General features: G+C 44.1%; 1 protein-coding gene across 1 annotated transcript in view; it reads right to left on the bottom strand.

Annotated features, from left to right (window-relative positions):
- The window catches only part of DMAC2 (distal membrane arm assembly component 2), a 79996-nt gene extending 75267 nt beyond the window's left edge, over positions 1 to 4729 (bottom strand). The window contains exon 1 of the mRNA XM_069207511.1: positions 4599 to 4729. Within this exon, the coding sequence (XP_069063612.1) occupies positions 4599 to 4616 (18 nt within the window). The 5' untranslated portion in view covers positions 4617 to 4729. The remainder of the gene's footprint in view (positions 1 to 4598) is intronic.
- Between the last annotated feature and the right edge of the window lie 14296 nt (positions 4730 to 19025).

Below are 19025 nucleotides of genomic sequence, written 5' to 3'. Positions count from 1 at the left end.
ACTCTACCCCAGTCCAGTCCACACAACTTCACTCCAACCCACTCAAATCCACACCACTTCACTCCACCCCAACCCATCGCACTCCAATCCAACCACTCAAATCAATTCCACTCCAAATCGAATCCATCCCACTCCAGTCAAGTCCAATGCAACCCAATCCACCTCAACCAATCCAATCCATCCCACTCCAATACAATACACCTTAATCTACCCCTCTGCCGTGTAATCCAATATACCTTAATACACCCTACACCAATCCAATCCACCCCAAACTACCTTAATCCATCTCTGTCGGATCCAATCCAATCCAATCCAATCCAGCCCACTCCAACCCAACCCGCTCCAATACACCCCAACCCACCCACTCCAATCAACCACAATCGCCCCACTTCAATTCACCCCACCCGACTCAATCCGTCTCACCCCAATCCTACCCACCCCACTCAATCCAATCCATCCCACTCCAATCCGATCCACCCCAATCGTATGCATCACAATTCAATCCACCTCACCCCAATCCGATGCACCCCCAATCTGATGCACTCCCAAATCCAGACGTACCCCCTCTACTGAGTCCAATTCACCCAATACCAATCCGCCCCACCTCAATACAATCCACCCCATCTCACCTCAATCCAATCCACCCCAAATCACTCCAATACAATCCACCCCATCCCAATGCACCATCCCATTTCAATCTACTCCAGTCCATCCTTTCCACTTCACATCACTCCAGTCCACCCCACCTCACCTCACCCCACTCCAATCCACCTCACTCTACCCCAACCTACTCCACATCAACCAATCCCAGTTCAGTCCACTGTACTCCAATCCAATCCAATCCATCCAGCCGACCCCTCTCCAATCCGGCCCACTTCAATGCAAATCACCTCACTCCAATCCACCCACCCTAATCCACCTCATCCCAGTCTACCTCACTCAATCCAGTTCACCCCACACCAATCCAACCCACCCCACCCCACCCCAAGCCACCCCACCACAACCTAATCCACCCCACACCAATCCATCCCACTACAATCTAATACATCCCACCCCATTTCATTCTGCCCACCTCCAGCCCACCACAATCTAATCCTCCTCACCCCACAAAATAGTCTAATCCAACCCACCATACTCCAATCCACCACTCTACTCCAATCAAACTCACCCCAGTTCAATCCACTGCACTCCAATCCACCCCAGTCAAAACCCACTCCAATCCACCCTACTCCAATCCAGCCCAATCCAATCCACCACACTCCTGTCCAATCTAATACACCTGACTCCAATTCAACCCACCCAATCCATCCCACCCCAGACCTATTAATCCAATCAACCCACCTCAATCTAATCCACCCCACTCAAATCCACTCAATCCCCTAATTCGACTCAAGCAGCTGCAGTACAACATGACTGAAAATTTTAAAAAATAAAATAAAAGATAACGCTATGACGCAGCCAGTGCTGGTCACGTCATAGACCTTTTCTTTTTTTTTACTTTCAGCCGTGCTGGTCAGCATCTGCACTGCTAAACAAATGGCTAAAAAAAACTGACAAAGCAAAAAGACCTTGCAAAGGGGAGACCTATTAGCTTTGCCAACATTAGTTTTTTTTATAAGATTCCATAAGGACGCTCTTCAAAATACAGCTGATACCACCCTCAAATTATCTAGCAAAAAGAATAAACCTTTGTCACCATAAAAATATCTAATGAATTAATCAATTAAAGCCATAGACTGACTCCCAAGCAGCTATTAGATCAGATTAACAAATTGCACAGTTTTACATTTCTTTCAGGTAGCATGCACCACGGTGAGAAGGCGTGTTTCTTCTTTCTTTCTTTCTTTTTTTCTTCTTTAACTATCTGCCTCTCCCCTTGCATCCCAGAACCCCATTTCCTTTCAGCCAGAGGCACCTGAAGTTCCACTTTATCCATTTTAAAATGATTGTTTTTTTCTCAAATATGAAACTGTTATTCTAAAAAAAAAATCAAGAGATTAGGGATGTTATTCCTAATAGATCCCATCTAGTTCAACCACTGAGGTCATCGAAAAGTCATTTACTGGTAGAAGGCTTTGTTTATTTTTTAATTGCTTCTCATGATGTTGCACTCTCCCTGCCTAACAAGCCCACCCGCAAGTTGCCAATAAAGGGAATGGGGCCTGAGTGGGAACTGTGTGTAGTGGAACACAAGAGGTCCAAAGATACTGCAACCAAATTGCTGAGTGCTGGAACAACGAAACTGAGTTTACAGACCAGAAAATCTAGCAGTTAAAATCAGTATGGAAAAAAGATGTATTGTAGCCTACTCCCCTTCCACGACCTATGTCCAAACATCAGACAAGTGACGGGGAGCATGATATGCTTCATCCAGTCAGCCAAAATTCTCCACTTTTTTCTTCACACTCCCTCCACTGTGTCCTGGAGATTAAACAACACGAGTCCTTTGCAAGCTAGAATGCGATTTGTTGCAAAGTTGTTTCAAAGCAACTAACTTTTTGCCAGTTGTTTAGGTCTGCTGGATTCCTCAAATGATGTAGCTCGGTTATCTGGTGAGAACTGCTCAATGTGGGATGCTAACAATAACTATTTAAATTTAGGATCACACAGGTTTCTGGCAGAGTAATTGAAGGTAGATCATATTGAAAACCAATTGGCACTTGTGTATTTACTTTTAGGAGGAACAAACGAAGCATTAGATTTGCTAGTCACACATCCCAAAATTAGGTGTGTTAACCCGCTAAACTCAATAATGTCTTCATCTTCAAACAAGCATATTTTGCAACGTCCTAATAAGCAATCTGAAATCCACGTCCATTTTTTTTTAGAGAGAACTGGCAACAAAGGCTGTCATCTTGAAATAACTTTGCAACACCCGACCAAGTTCAGTTTCAGTTGTACCCCTGTGCACAGCTCTTGGTGAATCAAAGTGTTCTAAAGTGCCTATCACCCTGTTAGACCCCTGTTGTTACCACTGTATAATTCACTCAAGTAAGTCAATACAGCATTTATTCTCGCATAAACCGAAGCTAAAGTAGCAACAATATATGGCTAAAAAAAGCACTAACAAATAGGTGGAGTTTAAAGATGCTATTTAGTCAGGATTGGATCTTGCGATGTGCAGTGTACACATGGCTCATTGCAACAAGAAACCAGTGAATTATCTTACAGGAATTCAAACCTGTGACACGCAGGTCACCTTTAGTATTCTGCAGTGAGCACATCAAATAACCGCCTGTGCTGTATTATGTTGCTATAAAACTTTGACCAGCAGGCTACACAAAGGACACTGTAGCAAAAGCATTAACAACCAGAGACATATTATCACCGAAGACCCGCTGGAGAACGTCAAACCTCGAGAAAAGGCGCCTTAGCCCTCTCTAACCTGTGTAGCCGTCGGATAAACTCGAACAATAGACAAAGCTGGAGGGGTAGCTCAATGGGTTAAGTTGTTACTGCTGTTATCTAAAGAAAATGTGAATGCTTACATTTTATGGCCAACTCAGCCGTCCATTCTTCTGGGATGGAATAAATACATGCGATTGAGTTAACAATAAAATGCCATTATTTACCACAGTTGGCACAGGCACAATAGCCTATGTTATCCCGTACCTATTTAGCTTGGGAAATCTGTGCAGGGCAATGTAAACTGGGTTAGGCCTCGGTCTTTTATTAAATGGCTGGAAGGCAATGCAAGGCCCCAAATGACTCGTCCCATAATAAGACATTTTAAATATTAGATTCATAATGTTTTTCTAGAATAAGTTAAGTTTTTATGTAAATTATGGTCAAATCAGGTTTTACGATAATGCATGGTAAATTGGATACATTTTGGCACATGTTAAATCTAAAATTCAAGCATAGTTCCTTTTATTGAGATGTTTTTATCTTAATGTGATTTTTATTGAGTTCGAGGGATTGATATCTATTGTGTGATTATTGTTAAGGCCGGATAGGCTAATAACAATTAAATAAATGGTAAATGGCCATTATTTACACTACTATTAAACTGCTAGACTAGTAATACGCTTCTATATAAAAGTACACGCGTGTATGAAAGAACCTGCATGTGTATGGGGAGTGGAAAGAGACTTTTTTTAAAAATTTTTTTTTTTTTAAGCAGTGTAGGGTTTAAAGTTTATATTGATTTGAACAATTATGATACTCGTCCCTCACCTTTCTACCTGCCCCACAAGCCCTCAGGCATAAAATATCAATAATTTAAATCCATGAAAATGCCTTTTGACTTCTGTATATCACTGCAAAAATTCCAAACATTTAAGTGCAAATTTAAATTACTTTTCCCATTACCATCCTACTGACGCGTAATCTGAAACGATATTAAGTAAATTTTCAACTTCACAACATTCCTGCACGAGTAAGGGGCGCCCATGGTTTCCTCTGAAATGCTCAGCAGGTTAACCCCGACACAACTTCCAATATCAAAAGCAATAAAAGTTACAGAGTTGTCACTGGTGCAAAGGACTAAATCTGCAGGTGCAGCTCTTGTAAAGGGTAACGGAGGGTAACCTTGATCATAACAGTAAAATACAAATGACGAGGTAGCTTCAGGAATAGTAGGGTCTACGGTCACCTACCAGTACCGACGTTGCCATTTTCAACAAACACGTGACCAGGCAAAAACTAGAGCGCGCTCTCAGCTGAAATGTGCTGAGCTGTGTGGCTCCGTCGCCCGCCTCCAAAATGTGAAGAATAAAAGGGAAGAAAGACTACTACGTCGCTCGTTAGCAGAGTGTTCTCGTTATGCAAACATGCTAATCCTTACTCGTGCAGTCTCAGGTACTTAATTTAAAAAAATGCATTTTACACAATGGCTGTCGCGCTTTTATTTAATTGGTATATGGTACACAAAATGACATGCATTTTCTTTTGTATTACATTAATACAAATAAGATTTGGTTTTGTAATTAAAAGTTCTGCTTTCAAAATGGGGATTTTACACGTATATGTCACCATTACGAACAGCCCTGTTAATTGTAATATGTGCAGTGATGTTAACGCACATATCGCAATTATGAGTCTTGTGATAGTGATAGATAGGTCAAACCTGCAAATATTGATTTTGGCGGGTAGCGCTGGGAGTGGGGCCCGGGGAGGGGCTAATACCAGTAGTTACATGTACATGCATATTTTGATGCAGTAAGTAATAAAAAACGAATGTTTCCCCCAAATTCTCATAATTGGGTGGTATTTCGCACTAGAAAAATACCGATTCAGGGGATTTGGATCTTATCAGGCGAGTTAAACATCACAATAACTGACAGCATCACTCACAATGAGAACTGTAGTGGAGATGTCCCAGGTCAGCTTTTTTTACTAATTAGACCTGCCAAAATATATGAGGCGGGTGAGGTGCTAATAGCACAACCCATAATTGCAATATGTGCAGTAGCTGGAGTTACTTTTAATTTGGCTATCCTTAATCCGGGCCATAGAAGGGTCTCTGGGTCGGCCACTACCCTCATGATCAGCGGTTGTGATTAGGGTTGCCACCTTTCCAAGTGAAAAATACAAGCTGTTTGTGGTTGTTTTAAGAGCCTACAAAGGCCCGGATACGATACTGGATAGGACTTTAAAGAAAATTGCATGAATTGAGATTTTCCTAGCCTTGGTGTCTGAAAGGCTAGATTTTATTAAAGACACGGAGGCGAGTATTATGCAGTCTTTTCTTGCTTTAATTTTTAATAGCAGCCAAGTAAAAAACTACAGTTCCCAGAAAAAACAAACTACAACAATGACATCATAGATGAACAACCAATAGGATATCGAACACCAGTATTAATATCTTAACAGCAAGCAACAAGTCCTCTTTTCTTGATGCGAAACTAAAGAGGAGAAGTAACAAATAAAATGGCATAAAAAATAGAAACCAAAGTCACAATGTCCATGAAACAATCTCGAACATGGCGAGTGTGGAGTGAAGCCTGGGAAGAGTGGACGTTGATGGTCGAGTCCAATGTCGGCAGGAGCAGTCCATGAGAATCATGAGGAGCCAACGCTGGACGAAGGAGTTGGCACTAAAATAAAGATACAGGGTGGGTTAGAAACAGTGGCCGGATAATACTCGCCTCCGTGTCTTTAATAAAATCTAGCCTTTCAGACACCAAGGCTAGGAAAATCTCAATTTTATTACAAGACCGGAGGCTCATATTATGCATGTTCAAAGCATAGCAATCACTGAATCTGAAACATGAGAAATTGGCTTACAATAGAAAGTTCTGAAAGTACTTTCATTAGACCAATCTGCAGACTTGAAAATATCCTGTAAGGAGGATCCTGCCCAGAAAGCGCGAGAGGCCATAGCCCCTCTAGCAGAATGGGCACCAAAAGATCCTACATCAATGCCAGCTAGGGACATGATCCATTTGATCCAACGAGCTAGAGTAGGGGAAGAAACAGGGTTATGGGGCTTCTGAAAGGAAATAAGTAATTGGGAGGCAGAGGATGATCTCAAATCTGCAGTACGAGTCACATAAGTTTTCAAACAATTTCCAACACACAACTTGGGTTGAGAGGGAAAAAATGGGTAATTGACACAAGCTAAATTAGTTTTAGTACGTCTCTTGATCTGAAAAGAAACACCAAGGGGGGAGAAGAAAAAGGAAGTAACATCTAACGCCTTAACATCTGAAACACGTTTGATAGAGACTAGACACAAAAGCATGGTCAACTTAGCAGAAAGCTGTTTGAGGGAGAGTAGATCATTATCTGGCCAAGTGGTAAGAAATCGTAATACCAAATTAACGTCCCACATGACATTATATTTAGGAGATGGCGGGAAAACATATCTTACTCCCTTTAATAATTGGCAGATGAGCAGATGTTCACCAATTGGCCTGCCATTGATCCTTTGATGTTCAGCAGAAATGGCAGATCTGTAAATATTAATAGTGCGATAAGCCTTACCTTGGGAGGCTAAGGAAGCAAGGAAATTTACAACTAGCACTACATCGGCTGAAAAGGGATTTGAATTCCTGTCCATACACCAGCTACTCCAAAGGGTCCATGCAGACTTCTATGCTTTGGAGGTACCAGGGGCTCTGGCCTGCTGGATGAGTTTAGCAGCATCTTCCGAAATTCCTGGGGTTCTCCAGGACGACCCAAAATCCTCCAAGCTATGAGGAACAAGGAATTGCTGAGAAGCAAATGATGTTGTTGGCCTTGGGGATCTAAGAGGAGGTTGGGAAAGTGAGGAAGCCAAACGGGGTGATCTACTGTCAACTCCAATAGAGTTGGATACCAAGGTTGGGCCTGCCAGAAAGGAGTTATGAGAACTAGAGAGGAACGTTGCCTGCGCGCTTGTGCAAGGACTCGAGGAATGAGCAGGAAGGGAGGGAAAGCGTAAAGAAGGGATGACGGCCAAGTCTGAAGGAAAGCATCTGTGGCAAGAGCCTGTGGATCTGGCCTCCAACTGAAATAGGAAGGAAGGTGAGAGTTGAGGCGAGAAGCAAAAAGATCTATGGACATTTCGCCAAAGATAGAAGTAAGATGATTGAATACTGAAGGGTGCAATTGCCAATCGCTGGAATCATGAAGGTGTCTGGAATACCAGTCCGCCACCGTATTCAGCCTGCCTGGCAGATACACTGCCTTGACTGAGATTCGACGAGGAAGACAATACTCCCAAAGATGTTTCGCCAGAGTGGAGAGAATTTTGGATTTGGTACCGCCTAGGTGGTTGATGTACCTGACCGCGGACAAATTGTCCATCCTTAGAAGGATGGTGCAACTTACTCTGTCTTTTGCAAAAGTGCGGATGGCAAAGGAACCTGCAAGCATTTCTAAACTGTTTATGTGCAAGAAGGACTCCTTCAGAGACCATGCGCCTCCAGTCGAGGACTGACCACATCTTGCGCCCCAACCGGTCCGACTTGCATCGGATTCTAATACAAGATCTGGGGCGGCAGAGAAGATAGTTCTGCCATTCCAGGCGCCTAGATGCGTCAACCACCATAGAAGTTCTTCTTTGGATTCGGCATCTAGGACCAAGGGATCCGAATAAGCGAGGCCCTTGTGAAGATGGCGGATCTTGAGCCGTTGAAGGGCGCGATAATGTAAAGGACCGGGGAAGATGGCCTGAAAAGAGGATGCTAGAAGTCCTACCAGACGTGCCAGAGTCCTGAGGGAGATGTGTGGAAGGGATAATGATTGACGAATCTCCTTTTTGATTAAGGATACTTTGTGTTGAGGGAGCTGAAGCACCGACTGAGTAGTGTCTGTGAGAAATCCGAGAAATTCCAACTTCTGAGTTGGAATCAGAACCGACTTCTGAAAATTGATGAGGAAGCCCAAGCTGAGAAGAAGGTTCTGACAAAGCTGAAGATGGTCTAGAAGAAGACGTTCGTCCTGTGCCATCAAAAGAAAGTCGTCTAAATAAAGGATTAGACGAACACCGTGAGCGCGGAGAAATGCTGCGACGGGTTTGAGAATTTTGGTGAAGCACCAAGGAGCGGAAGAAAGACCGAAAGGAAGAACTCTGAATTGATAAAAGGAGTCTTGCCACTGGTATTGAAGGAATTTTCTGTGTGAGTGATGAATGGGCACTGTGAGATAGGCATCCTGAAGGTCTAATCTGACCAACCAATCGTTCTGAAGCAGAATGTCTCTTAGGTGGAGAATGGTCTCCATCTTGAAGTGCCGGTAAATTACGAAATTGTTGAAAGCCTTTAGGTTTAAAACGAATCGAAATTTGTGATTTTTCTTCTGGACAAGAAAAATGGTGCTTAGGAAACCCGCAGGATCGAACAGGATGGGTTCTATAGCATGTTTGGTAAGGAGAGACTGGATTTCGCCGTGTAGAAGCTCGGTTTGATCTTGGGAAAAAACAAGGGGAAGAGGAAAACAGGATTGACTTGGGGTTTGGTAAAACTCTAATAGGTAACCTTGAATGGATTGAATTATCCAGGGATCTGAAGTGAGAGAAAGCCATGAATTTAGAAACTGAGCCAGTCTGCCTCCTACCGGAGGAAGGCCAGAACTGGAAACACTTACCGGAGGTTTGGTCTCCCTTGTTGGCGTAACCCCTGTGACGATAGCCTCTTGAACAACGGAGGTAGAACCTTGGCTTGTATCCTGTGTAGGTCTCAAGCTGGGATTGTTGGTTGTAGGAGTCTCTGTTGGAATATTGGCCTCTGAGGGAGCGGCTGGCAAAGCGACTCCTGCCTTTGCCGGCCCTGGCAAAAACCCGAGATGAAAAGATCTTTTTCATGGAAAGTTGGGCCTTGTCCAGGGAGGCAAAGGTGGACACATATTTGCCAAATTCTTTGATAAAAGAATCCCCAAACAATTGGCCCTTAGCTGACGGACCATCATCTTTGGAGGCTAGTGAAGCCAGTTTGGGATCGATTTTTAACAGGAGACTTTTCCTCCTTTCAATGGAAAGTTGAGTGTTGGCATTGCCCAACATGCAAATAGCACGTTGCGCCCAATTCGAGAGAATTTCAGGGTCTATTGGAGTGTTATCCATTTTGGCCTCCTCTGCCAAATCGAAAATTCTGGTGAGAGGGCCCACCAAATCTAGGAGCTTGTCCTGACACCCTGACCAAGCTCTATCAACACCTTTCTTGGGGTCTTTGCCAAATTTTGTAAAGAACATAAGCATATTGGGGTCAATCACCGGGGTAGAAGTGATGTTGTCTGGTAACGAGGGGCGAGGACATTCGGATTTGAGTTTATTGCGGGTAGCTTTATCAAGAGGGTGCCGTAAAAAGAATGAGACATAATCAGCAATGTGATCAGATGGGTACCACTCTTTTGAATTTGGATGAACCATGAGGGAAGGGTCAAATAAGGGTTCGCCCGCATGGTCCACCAAAATATGAGACACAGGGTGAACGTCACCACCGTCACCAGGAGAAATTTTACGCCTTTTCTCCAAAGGCCCACATGAAAAAGGATCCGAAGATCCGTCCATATCATCAGTATGACTCGGAGAGTCATCATCGTCATCATCAGTGTCTCTCAACTGTGTAACATGAACTGGGGAGAGAGGGGGACCCGATTTGAATACCTCTCGGGTGGAAGGACCAGAAGAAACGTCTTTCGAAGGCCCCGGGAGGGAAGCCGCACGTTTCCTACCTTTATTAAAAGGCACTTTAGAAGTAGATATCATTTTAGAAAAAGAGGCTTCTAAATTTTTGGTAATATCAGACATAGAAACAGTTACTGCTTGTTGAACTGAATCTTTTATGAAAGATTTCCAGTTGGGAATCTTCTTCCTCAGCCATTGTGCACAAAAACAATAATAAATGTATTAATATTGGAAAAGAGGCTTTGTAAAATATACAAACTTGAAATGTAGAGGAAACTGGTCAAATAGGGGTTAACTGAGAGAGGGAGTGGCTAAAAGGGGCAGGAACCAGAGTTATGGGCGGTTACTGAGGAAAAGACGAAGTCCGGAAGGAAAGACGTGTGGAGAAGCGTCCGGCAGAGCAGTGGCCAAACGCGGGCCCACTAAGAAAATACGAGCGAAAATACGCTCGAAATGCGGGGCCCAACGCGAGTTTCAACAACAACAGGTTAGCCAGGAATGAGGAGAATGAGAGGAATGAGAGGAATGCGCGCGCGTCTGCAACGGCCGCAAAATGACAGTTGAAAGACGCGCTGCATCAAGCAAACAAGACGCGCGTCTAAAACGCGTACATACTAGCTGGAATAAACACAGTTCACACAATAAAATGAAAGCACAGTAATGCATACAGTACAATATACAAAGCAAAACAAATGGAGTTACTTATCTTGACTGCAAGCAGCAAGAAAAGAGGACTTGTTGCTCGCAGTTAAGATATTAATACTGGTGTTCGATATCCTATTGGTTGTTCATCTATGATGTCATTGTTGTAGTTTGTTTTTTCTGGGAACTGTAGTTTTTTACTTGGCTGCTATTAAAAATTAAAGCAAGAAAAGACTGCATAATATGAGCCTCCGGTCTTGTAATAAAATTCATTTGTAGCATGACTTTTCTGTCTTTGTTTTATTTAATTATTAGTCAGGGATCATTAACGCAGCTCCAGAACACATATAAACTGCTTCCTATTTATATTTGATGTTTGAAATATGTGCAGATAAGGGCTAAGAATACCAGCTTTTTTGTGATTTTGCTCATCTTTTTGTACTGGGCAGGACTTTAAAATACCCAATGTGGCCGGTAGAAAACCATCCAGGTGGCAACCCTAGTTGTGGTGCAAAAATAGGTATGGGAACTATGAACCAGAGTGTAGTTGGGTATGGTCCATAATTGTGGGGGAGCCAGAGATGTGGCCAAAAAGAGCAAAATGTTCTGCAATTATTTGGTTTGCTTGTCAGCTCCACTAACAAGCATTGGAAAAGCCAGTAGGTTTCGCCTATGCGAAATCTATTAGCTTTGTCAATTTTTTTTTACATGTTGCATAGCAGTTGAGCTGTTGTGGAACATGGTTTAAAGTAAACAAACGCCATGGCGCGGTCAAAGCTGGCCATGTCATGTGATTTTTTTTTAATTTACTTTAAGGCACGTTGTACACCAGGTCAACTGCTGTCCACAATGTAAAAAAACATTGACAAGGTGCATAGGCAAAACCTATTGGCAAAGCCAATAATGTTTTTCAACAATGCCTTTTGGCCATGCTCTACAGCTTTCTGCTTTTTCTCGATGATGTGTACTATAAAAAAAAAAAAAAAAAAGTGCAATGATACAACCACTACTGGCGTCCAGTCCATTGCTTAATTTGTAAAATAATGAGTGCCGAAAGTGCTGCTCACAAGCCCATGGCCAGTGCTTTTAAATGTGGGCATTGAACTACCAAGGCTGGATAGTTCTGAATCCACTCCAGGCCTCTTTAAGCCACTGCCAGAGACTCCCTGCACCTTAATGTCACTCTTGCAGGTTCCTGCTTTCTTGTTTGGAGATTTTTTTTTTCCTTCTTTCTCTTCCTCCCTTCCTGTTTCTATGTTTTACACCAGGCAAAGGCAAAAAAGGGGCAAAAGTGAAAAATATGTACTGGTCCCCACAAGTGAGTGCTGATGGCCCCATAGGCAATCACCAGCTCAAATTAAGCACTGGTCCATTCATTCCACTAGTGCTTTAGAAAGCATGGATTTGCCAGCGGAAAGACACAAGTGTCAATTATGTTTATATCCAAGATGAGGGCTTCCACTTGGGTCAGTAAATATCTGAAAGTGAAAGAGTAATTTTACAGCTCAATTAAAAAAACATCAAACCTTTCACAGTATTACAAATTACAGGTTATGTGCTGTATTCTCAAAGCAGGACTTGTGTGCTGCTACACTTTTAACAGGGCAATGCTCTCGGCAGTCTTGCTGCACTGTTAAAGTCACTTTTAGGCAAGGCTGCTGCAGTTTCAGGTGCTATGCAACAGTAGCGCACAGTAAGTAGAACTCATCTGACATATCTATCAGATCAGCGCGCACAGGTCAGGAGAAGCAGTGACAGTACGAAGAAGACATGGGGCACTCTCAGAATGCTCGCAGTCAGGCAGGAGGCTGAGGGTAGGGCAAATGGGGAGAAGTAAGTGTGAACAAGTAAGAAGAGCATGCATAGGGCAGAGCTGGCATGGGAGCATACAAACAGAAGCCTGCACAGGTCCGTGTGGGTGAAGTGGGCAACATTTACCTTGCAAGCAGCATGCACAGGACATGGTTGGCATTTAAAGGGTAGAGTGGGCACACATTAGACGAGGGGTGTCAATGCAAAGGGCAGAGCATGCAAAGCAAGAACGGGGCAGGCCAAGGAGGCATGACATGTATTGGGACACCAAACATGGCATGTGGATAAGAAGCATGCAAAGGCCATCTCTGGCACTTGTAGCAGAGGACGAGCAACCATAAGGCACACTGAAATGGGTAGAGGCTTGTGACAAGGATGCAGAGAGGGAGTAGGCACATGCCAAAGGGCAGGATGCACACAACATTGATGGTCAAAATTGTGCTGAAGACAGGGCAGTCATATGTGAAGGCAGCACCTGGCAGGTGGAACATACATAGGACACACATATGGTGGAAATAGATGGGCCCCTCTGAGCAGTGGATGTGGGAAGCAAGATAGCGAGCACGTAGTGCCGTCGGCTACAGGCTCCGCCCCTCGGCACCATGCGAACGGGCATCAGTTGCAGAGGACGCGATCTGGAGAGCAATCAACAAGGCCCCCCATCCCCCGAATAGTTTCCTGGCCCTTCCAGTGCGACTTCCATTCTGTCATCGAGCTGGAGAAGTAGAATTGTGGATTAAGGCGATAAGGAGTATTGGTGCACTGACTGACGAACGGCCAGGGGAGTTGCCTGACTCCTATAAAGTGGATATGGCACCAAAAATGCACAGACTACAGGAGAAAAGGCAGAGAAAGGTGACACTACAATAACTGGTGGTCACCCAGCGAGTGGGGCTCAACAGAAGCGTATGACGAAGGATTGGAGCAGTAGTGCCCCTGCAGGTAGGCGGTCTGTAACAGGACCCGGTAAAAATTAAGCAGTAAAACTGGCAGTGAGATTTAGGATATGGTTAGCATGGTTAGTGTGGATCAGACCTACTATAGACAGACAGGCCGCAACATGCAATCACCCCTTTTCTTTACTAGTGGGGGACAAGAAAATGGAAGTGGAGGGCCCTCCACTCTGGCTGAAGACACATTAATGAGCACTGTAGAGAATTTGGATCTGACAAACTTGACGGCGGAGTTATCTCAGGCTGGAATAATGTCTTTAGGCGGTGTTCTGGAGGCGAGTAAGGTACAATCTGGGGTGAAGAGTCAGCCAGCCGAAACTGAGGTTTAGCAGATCTGACTGGAGCAACCACAAGTGTGGTTAGTTTAGTGGAGATACAGCTACAAAAAGATAATGAACTGGAAATCCGCAAAGAGGGCATACAAGATACCAATGATAAACTGCCAGAGTCTCATACCAAAGGAACTAGTACTAGAAATAGTAAGTAGCCAATTCTAGATGGGGACCCCATTGCATAAGGACAAGATGAAGAGATAGGAAAGACTGAATGGAATGGGAAGAATTTGGACTGGTCTAAGGAAGGATGAGATATGTTTTATTCACTTACTGAAGACTCAGAGGCCGTCAGTAGTGGCTGTAACCAAAGCAAGGATGAAGATAGTCTCTCATCAGAAAATGAGACCAGCCTGTCACAGGCTATAGGCCCTAGAGTAAAACAGCAGCAGCGGCAGCACAGATGCACAAAAGTGAGATCTGGCTCAATAGCTGGGACAGTTGCTTCAGGACGGGGAGCAGCGACCCTTAAATGGGATTATTCAGGAATTAGACTCTCAAGTCAAGAGAAGGGTCCCAAGACTCTCATTTGCCAATGATGTCTGAGGGGAGAATAGAGAAGCTGATTTTACAGGCAATTCAGGTATTACAGATAAAACAATGTTACAATTGATATATGGCACAATAAGGGAGTTGCAAACTGAAACCGACAGAGAGTCGGAGGGCTTGAATGGCTACTAAACAGCTGCAGGTTCAGGTGCGGAAGGTTGCTAAGACTTGTGGGGAACTAGAAGAGAAATTAAATACAATGGAAAGAGAGCTTCTATAATGAGGCTGATGTTAAGGTATTAAAGGAGCAGATATAATCACAAGAAGGGCAATTAACTGATATCATGTGTAAGTTGGAAGACAATGAAAATTGGCAGAGGAGGAATAATCTGCGATTCTTAGGTATAGAAGAGGGGCTGTGGAGGGCAATGATATCAGGATACATATGATTAATCTTGTACGGAAAGCCTTCCTGGAACTCATGAAATGGGACTGGGAGATGAAAGTACAGAGGGTTCATCGGTTTCCCCCAATCAAGGAAGGGAAAGAACACAGCTCCGAGCTCAATCAGCCAAGAGCCATTTTTATTTTTTTCGGTAATTTGTTGTTGAGACAAGCTATTTTTTTAAAACTCCCGCCCGAGGCTCCACCATGTGTGGACAATCTCACTTTTTTTTACACATCCAGACTCCATATTACTGGGGAGCACAGATAGAGGTTACAACAACTGATTAAGCCCTATCAGGATGCAAGGCGGAGGAGGCCTTTCTGCTGGCCCATGCACTGTTGAAAACTATAATCAAAGGAAGGACCAGAGTATCTACTTCTGAGATTCTGGCAAAAGATTATTTTAATGAATTGAATCCGCAGAAGCCTGAGTAGAGACAAAAAGGAGACTGAGCAGCGATGAGAATGCATCTTAGGTTGGGGGGGCAAAGGGGGAGTCTGGTTGGATATTTTTTTCTTCTATCTCCTTTATTGACATTTTTACTGTATGGTTCTGATAATATTATTTGGTGTAAGCATGTTTGGTTCGAGGGCGGGGGTTGGGTCTGTAGGCAGCATTCAGGGAGCCATCATTCAGAGCAGTGGGGGTCTGATTGCTTCAAATGTTGGAGAGGGGTTGGGTGTGATGAGGGTATTGGTGGAAGCGTAGAGGATAGTGAAACGGGGAGGGGTGGGATTGGGATGGAGGATGGATTGGGGGCAGATGACAGGCACATATAAAAGGGTTGCTTGAGAGTTGGATATTGCAGAGGGTGAGGAGCTAGGAAGACATTATGGGAACTAAAAAAATAGATTAAAAGAATAATAATATGGTACAAAAAAATGAAGGATGGTGTATGGTGCAGGAAGTCGGCAGATAGAGTTAGCAATAGGCATGTCTGCAGGAAAATAAATGGGATTATTCGCAAATGTGGTTGTTGTAGGGCAGTATTTGGTTGGCAGTGGGCAAATGGCTAAATTTCAGATTGCATCTATAATATTTTGGGGTTAAATAATGCCCAGAAAAGAAAAAAAATAGCTGAGAAAATGAAAATATTAAGGGTGAACATATATTGCCTGCAGGAAACATGTAGAATACTGTAATAAATCTATATTGGATACCTTTGGGATGAATGTGGTGATATGCACCAAGCAAAACACTAAAACTAGAGGAGTTGCCATACTAGCTTTTAGCGGGGGATGCAAGTTTGACAGATAAATATGGAAGATGGGCTTTGGCAGAGTGGCAGTATAGCAAAGGGTGTTTTACTCTGTGCTCTCTATATGGTTCAGTGCTGGACGATCCAGCAGTGCTGGATTTCTTGGTGGTTAAATTAGCAGAATGGCCTGCTCCCTACATAGTTTGTGGAGATTTAAGCTTTAATGGCTCATGGGATAATTTAAAGGTATTAACCAATATTATTCCCAATAGCTATTTTGGGCAAATAGCTAGAGTCTTTAAAGCCCTCTGTAGCCTGCAAAAGGAAATAGGATTGGTGGATGCCTGGCCAAAACTGAATGTCGTGGGTACACGTATTATTTAGCTCCACATAGGAAATTGGCCCGACTGGATTATTTTTTCATTTCTCCAGAGTTGTTAACAGGGGCACGTATGGAGCTATACCTTCGGTTTATGTCAGACCACACTCCGCTAGTATTAGAAATAACTATGGAGGGTTTTAAAAGCAGTCCGAGCGTTTGGACTTTCTATAGAGGACTTCTGAATGACCATGCATAACTGCATCACATGAATATATGGCTGTAGGAGTTTCTCACAATAAATAGGGGTATTGCCCCAGTGGAAGTAGAACGGGATACTGTAAAGGCAGGGATATGTGGAGAAACTTTAAGCTTCACCCTAAGGAGACAGAAGCATACCCAAGATCTGATTGGAGAAGCACACTCAAAGCGTAGAGCAGCAGAAAAGCAAATTACCATTATTGAGGGGGGTATGGATGTTAATATTGTCCTATAGAAGATTTCAATTGCCAAAGGAGCAATTAATGACATTTCCACAAAAAGGGTGGCCAAAAAGTACTTCTCAAAGCGTATAGATTGTTATGAATATAACGAAAAGGTGAGGCATCTATTGGCGGTACAAGCCCACCAGAAGGCAGCCGCTGGCATTATTAATCAATCAATCAATCAGTCAAATAATTTCTTAAGCGCACCTCTCACCCGGTAGGGTCTCAAGGTGCTGGGGGGGCGTTTACTGCACGAAAAGCCATTTTTAGGTGCTTTCTGAAGGTTAGGAGGTCCTGGGTCTTGCGTAGGTTGGTGGGGAGGGAGTTCCATGTCTTGGCGGCGAGGTGAGAGAAGGATCTTCCGCCGGAGGTGGTGCGTTGGATGCGGTGGACTGTAGCGAAGGCAAGGTCGGCGGAGCAGAGCTGTCGAGTTGGTATGTGGAAGTTTACTCGTTCGTTGAGGTAGGCCGGTCCAGTGTCGTGGAGGGCTTTGTGAGCATGGACGAGGACTTTGAAAATGATCCTTTTGTTGATGGGCAACCAGTGTACGGATCTGAGGTGGGTGGATATGTGTTTGTAGCAAGGGAGGTCGAGGATGAGACGTGCGGCAGGGTTCTGGATCCGCTGGAGTTTTCTTTGAAGCTTGGCTGTGGTCCCTGCGTAGGGGGCGTTGCCGTAGTCCAGTCTGCTGCTAATGAGGGCGTCGGTGACTGTTCTTGTTTCTAAAGGAATCCATTTGAAAGTCTTGCATAGCATGCAAAGGGTGTTGAAGCAGGAGGATGATATGGTGTTGATTTGCTGGGTCATGGAGAGAGACGAGCCCAGTACGATGCCAAGGTTGCGTGCGTGGGTGGTGGGTTTTGGGGGTGATCCGAGGTGGTGGGCCACCAGGAGTCGTTCCATGCTGTCTTGTTGGGGCCGAAGATGATGATTTCTGTTTTGCTTGAGTTCAGTTTGAGGTGGCTTGTTTTCATCCATTTGGCGATGTCGAGGATTCCGGCGTGCAGGTTAATCTTGGCGGTGGCTGGGCTCCTGGTGAGGGAGAAGATGAACTGGGTGTCGTCAGCGTATGAGATGATGGTGATGCCGTGAGGGCAGAGAAATTAGAGACCCACAGGGAAGGTTGGTTTCAGATCCCAAGGATATCAGGGAAGCCTTTTGCGTGTAATATGCAGAACTTTATAGGGCAACTCCTCTAGTGGATGAGTAATCTATGAATATGTTTTTAAGTAATGTAGAGCCAAGTAGAATCACTCAGGATGAACAGGAGGGACTAGGGGATAAGATCAGAATGGAGGAACACGAGGCGGCGATCCGAGGGCTACCCACAGGAAAAGCCGCATGAACGGACGCAATTCCTCTAGAACAGAGAACTCATGAACACCGAGGGATCGGAGAGGGAAGGCTGAATAGCGTTTTTCTCTCGGAGTGACAAACTTTTGTTGTAATGAGAGAGGACATTTCTATAGAAAATTTTGGATTAGGTGGGAAAACAGTTTGGAATGGAGGGAAGTATAGCTCTATGTGATAACCCTGGACTGTATTTAACACCCAAGGGTCTGATGTAATTGAAAGCCATTTTGGAAGAAAAAACTGAAGGTGCCCTCCGACAGGAAGACCAGAAAACGGGCTTACCTTGGGAATTATTTGGTTTGAAATATCGTTGTCTGTGGCCGCGAAACCTCTGGACCTCTGGGGGTACAACTGAGGCTTGTAGTCTTGGACACTGTAGAAGTGTTGAAGGAGCCTCTTGAACCTTGATTACGGTAGGTGCGGCCAGTAAAGCGGCTCCTGCCTCTACTGTCCCGTTGAAAAACACGTTGGTTGAAGACTTTTTTCAAAGATTGTTGAGCCTTATTGATAGAGGAAAAAGTTGTAACTTAACGACTAAGATCGTTGATGAAAGAATCTCCAAATAGTTTACCGTCCGCTTGAATGCCAGGGTCAAGGGAAGCCAGATTTGCCAGTTTTGGGTCCAGTTTTAAAAGTAAACCTTTTCTTCTCTCATGGATAATAGCCAAATCGGTGTTTCCCAAAAGGCAGAAGGCTTTTTAGATCCAAAGAGAGAGATCTGTAGGATTATCCAATCTGGCTGATTCGGCCAGGTCGAAAATGTGGGCTAGAGGGCCAACCACATCAAGAATTTGTCCTGGCAGGTTGTCCAGGCTTTATCAACCCCTTTACGAGGGTCCCTGCCAAATTTCGTAAAAAAAGCTAATTATTAAGGATTGGTCAATGGAGGGAGTAGTGGTTATGTTGGACGGAAAGGAAGGTCTAGGGCACTCAGATTTCAATT

Source organism: Pleurodeles waltl, chromosome 9 (genome assembly GCF_031143425.1).
Source record: "Pleurodeles waltl isolate 20211129_DDA chromosome 9, aPleWal1.hap1.20221129, whole genome shotgun sequence".
NCBI lineage: Eukaryota > Metazoa > Chordata > Amphibia > Caudata > Salamandridae > Pleurodeles > Pleurodeles waltl.
Note: the sequence above shows the minus strand (reverse complement) of the source record. Positions and strands in the feature narration are given on the sequence as shown.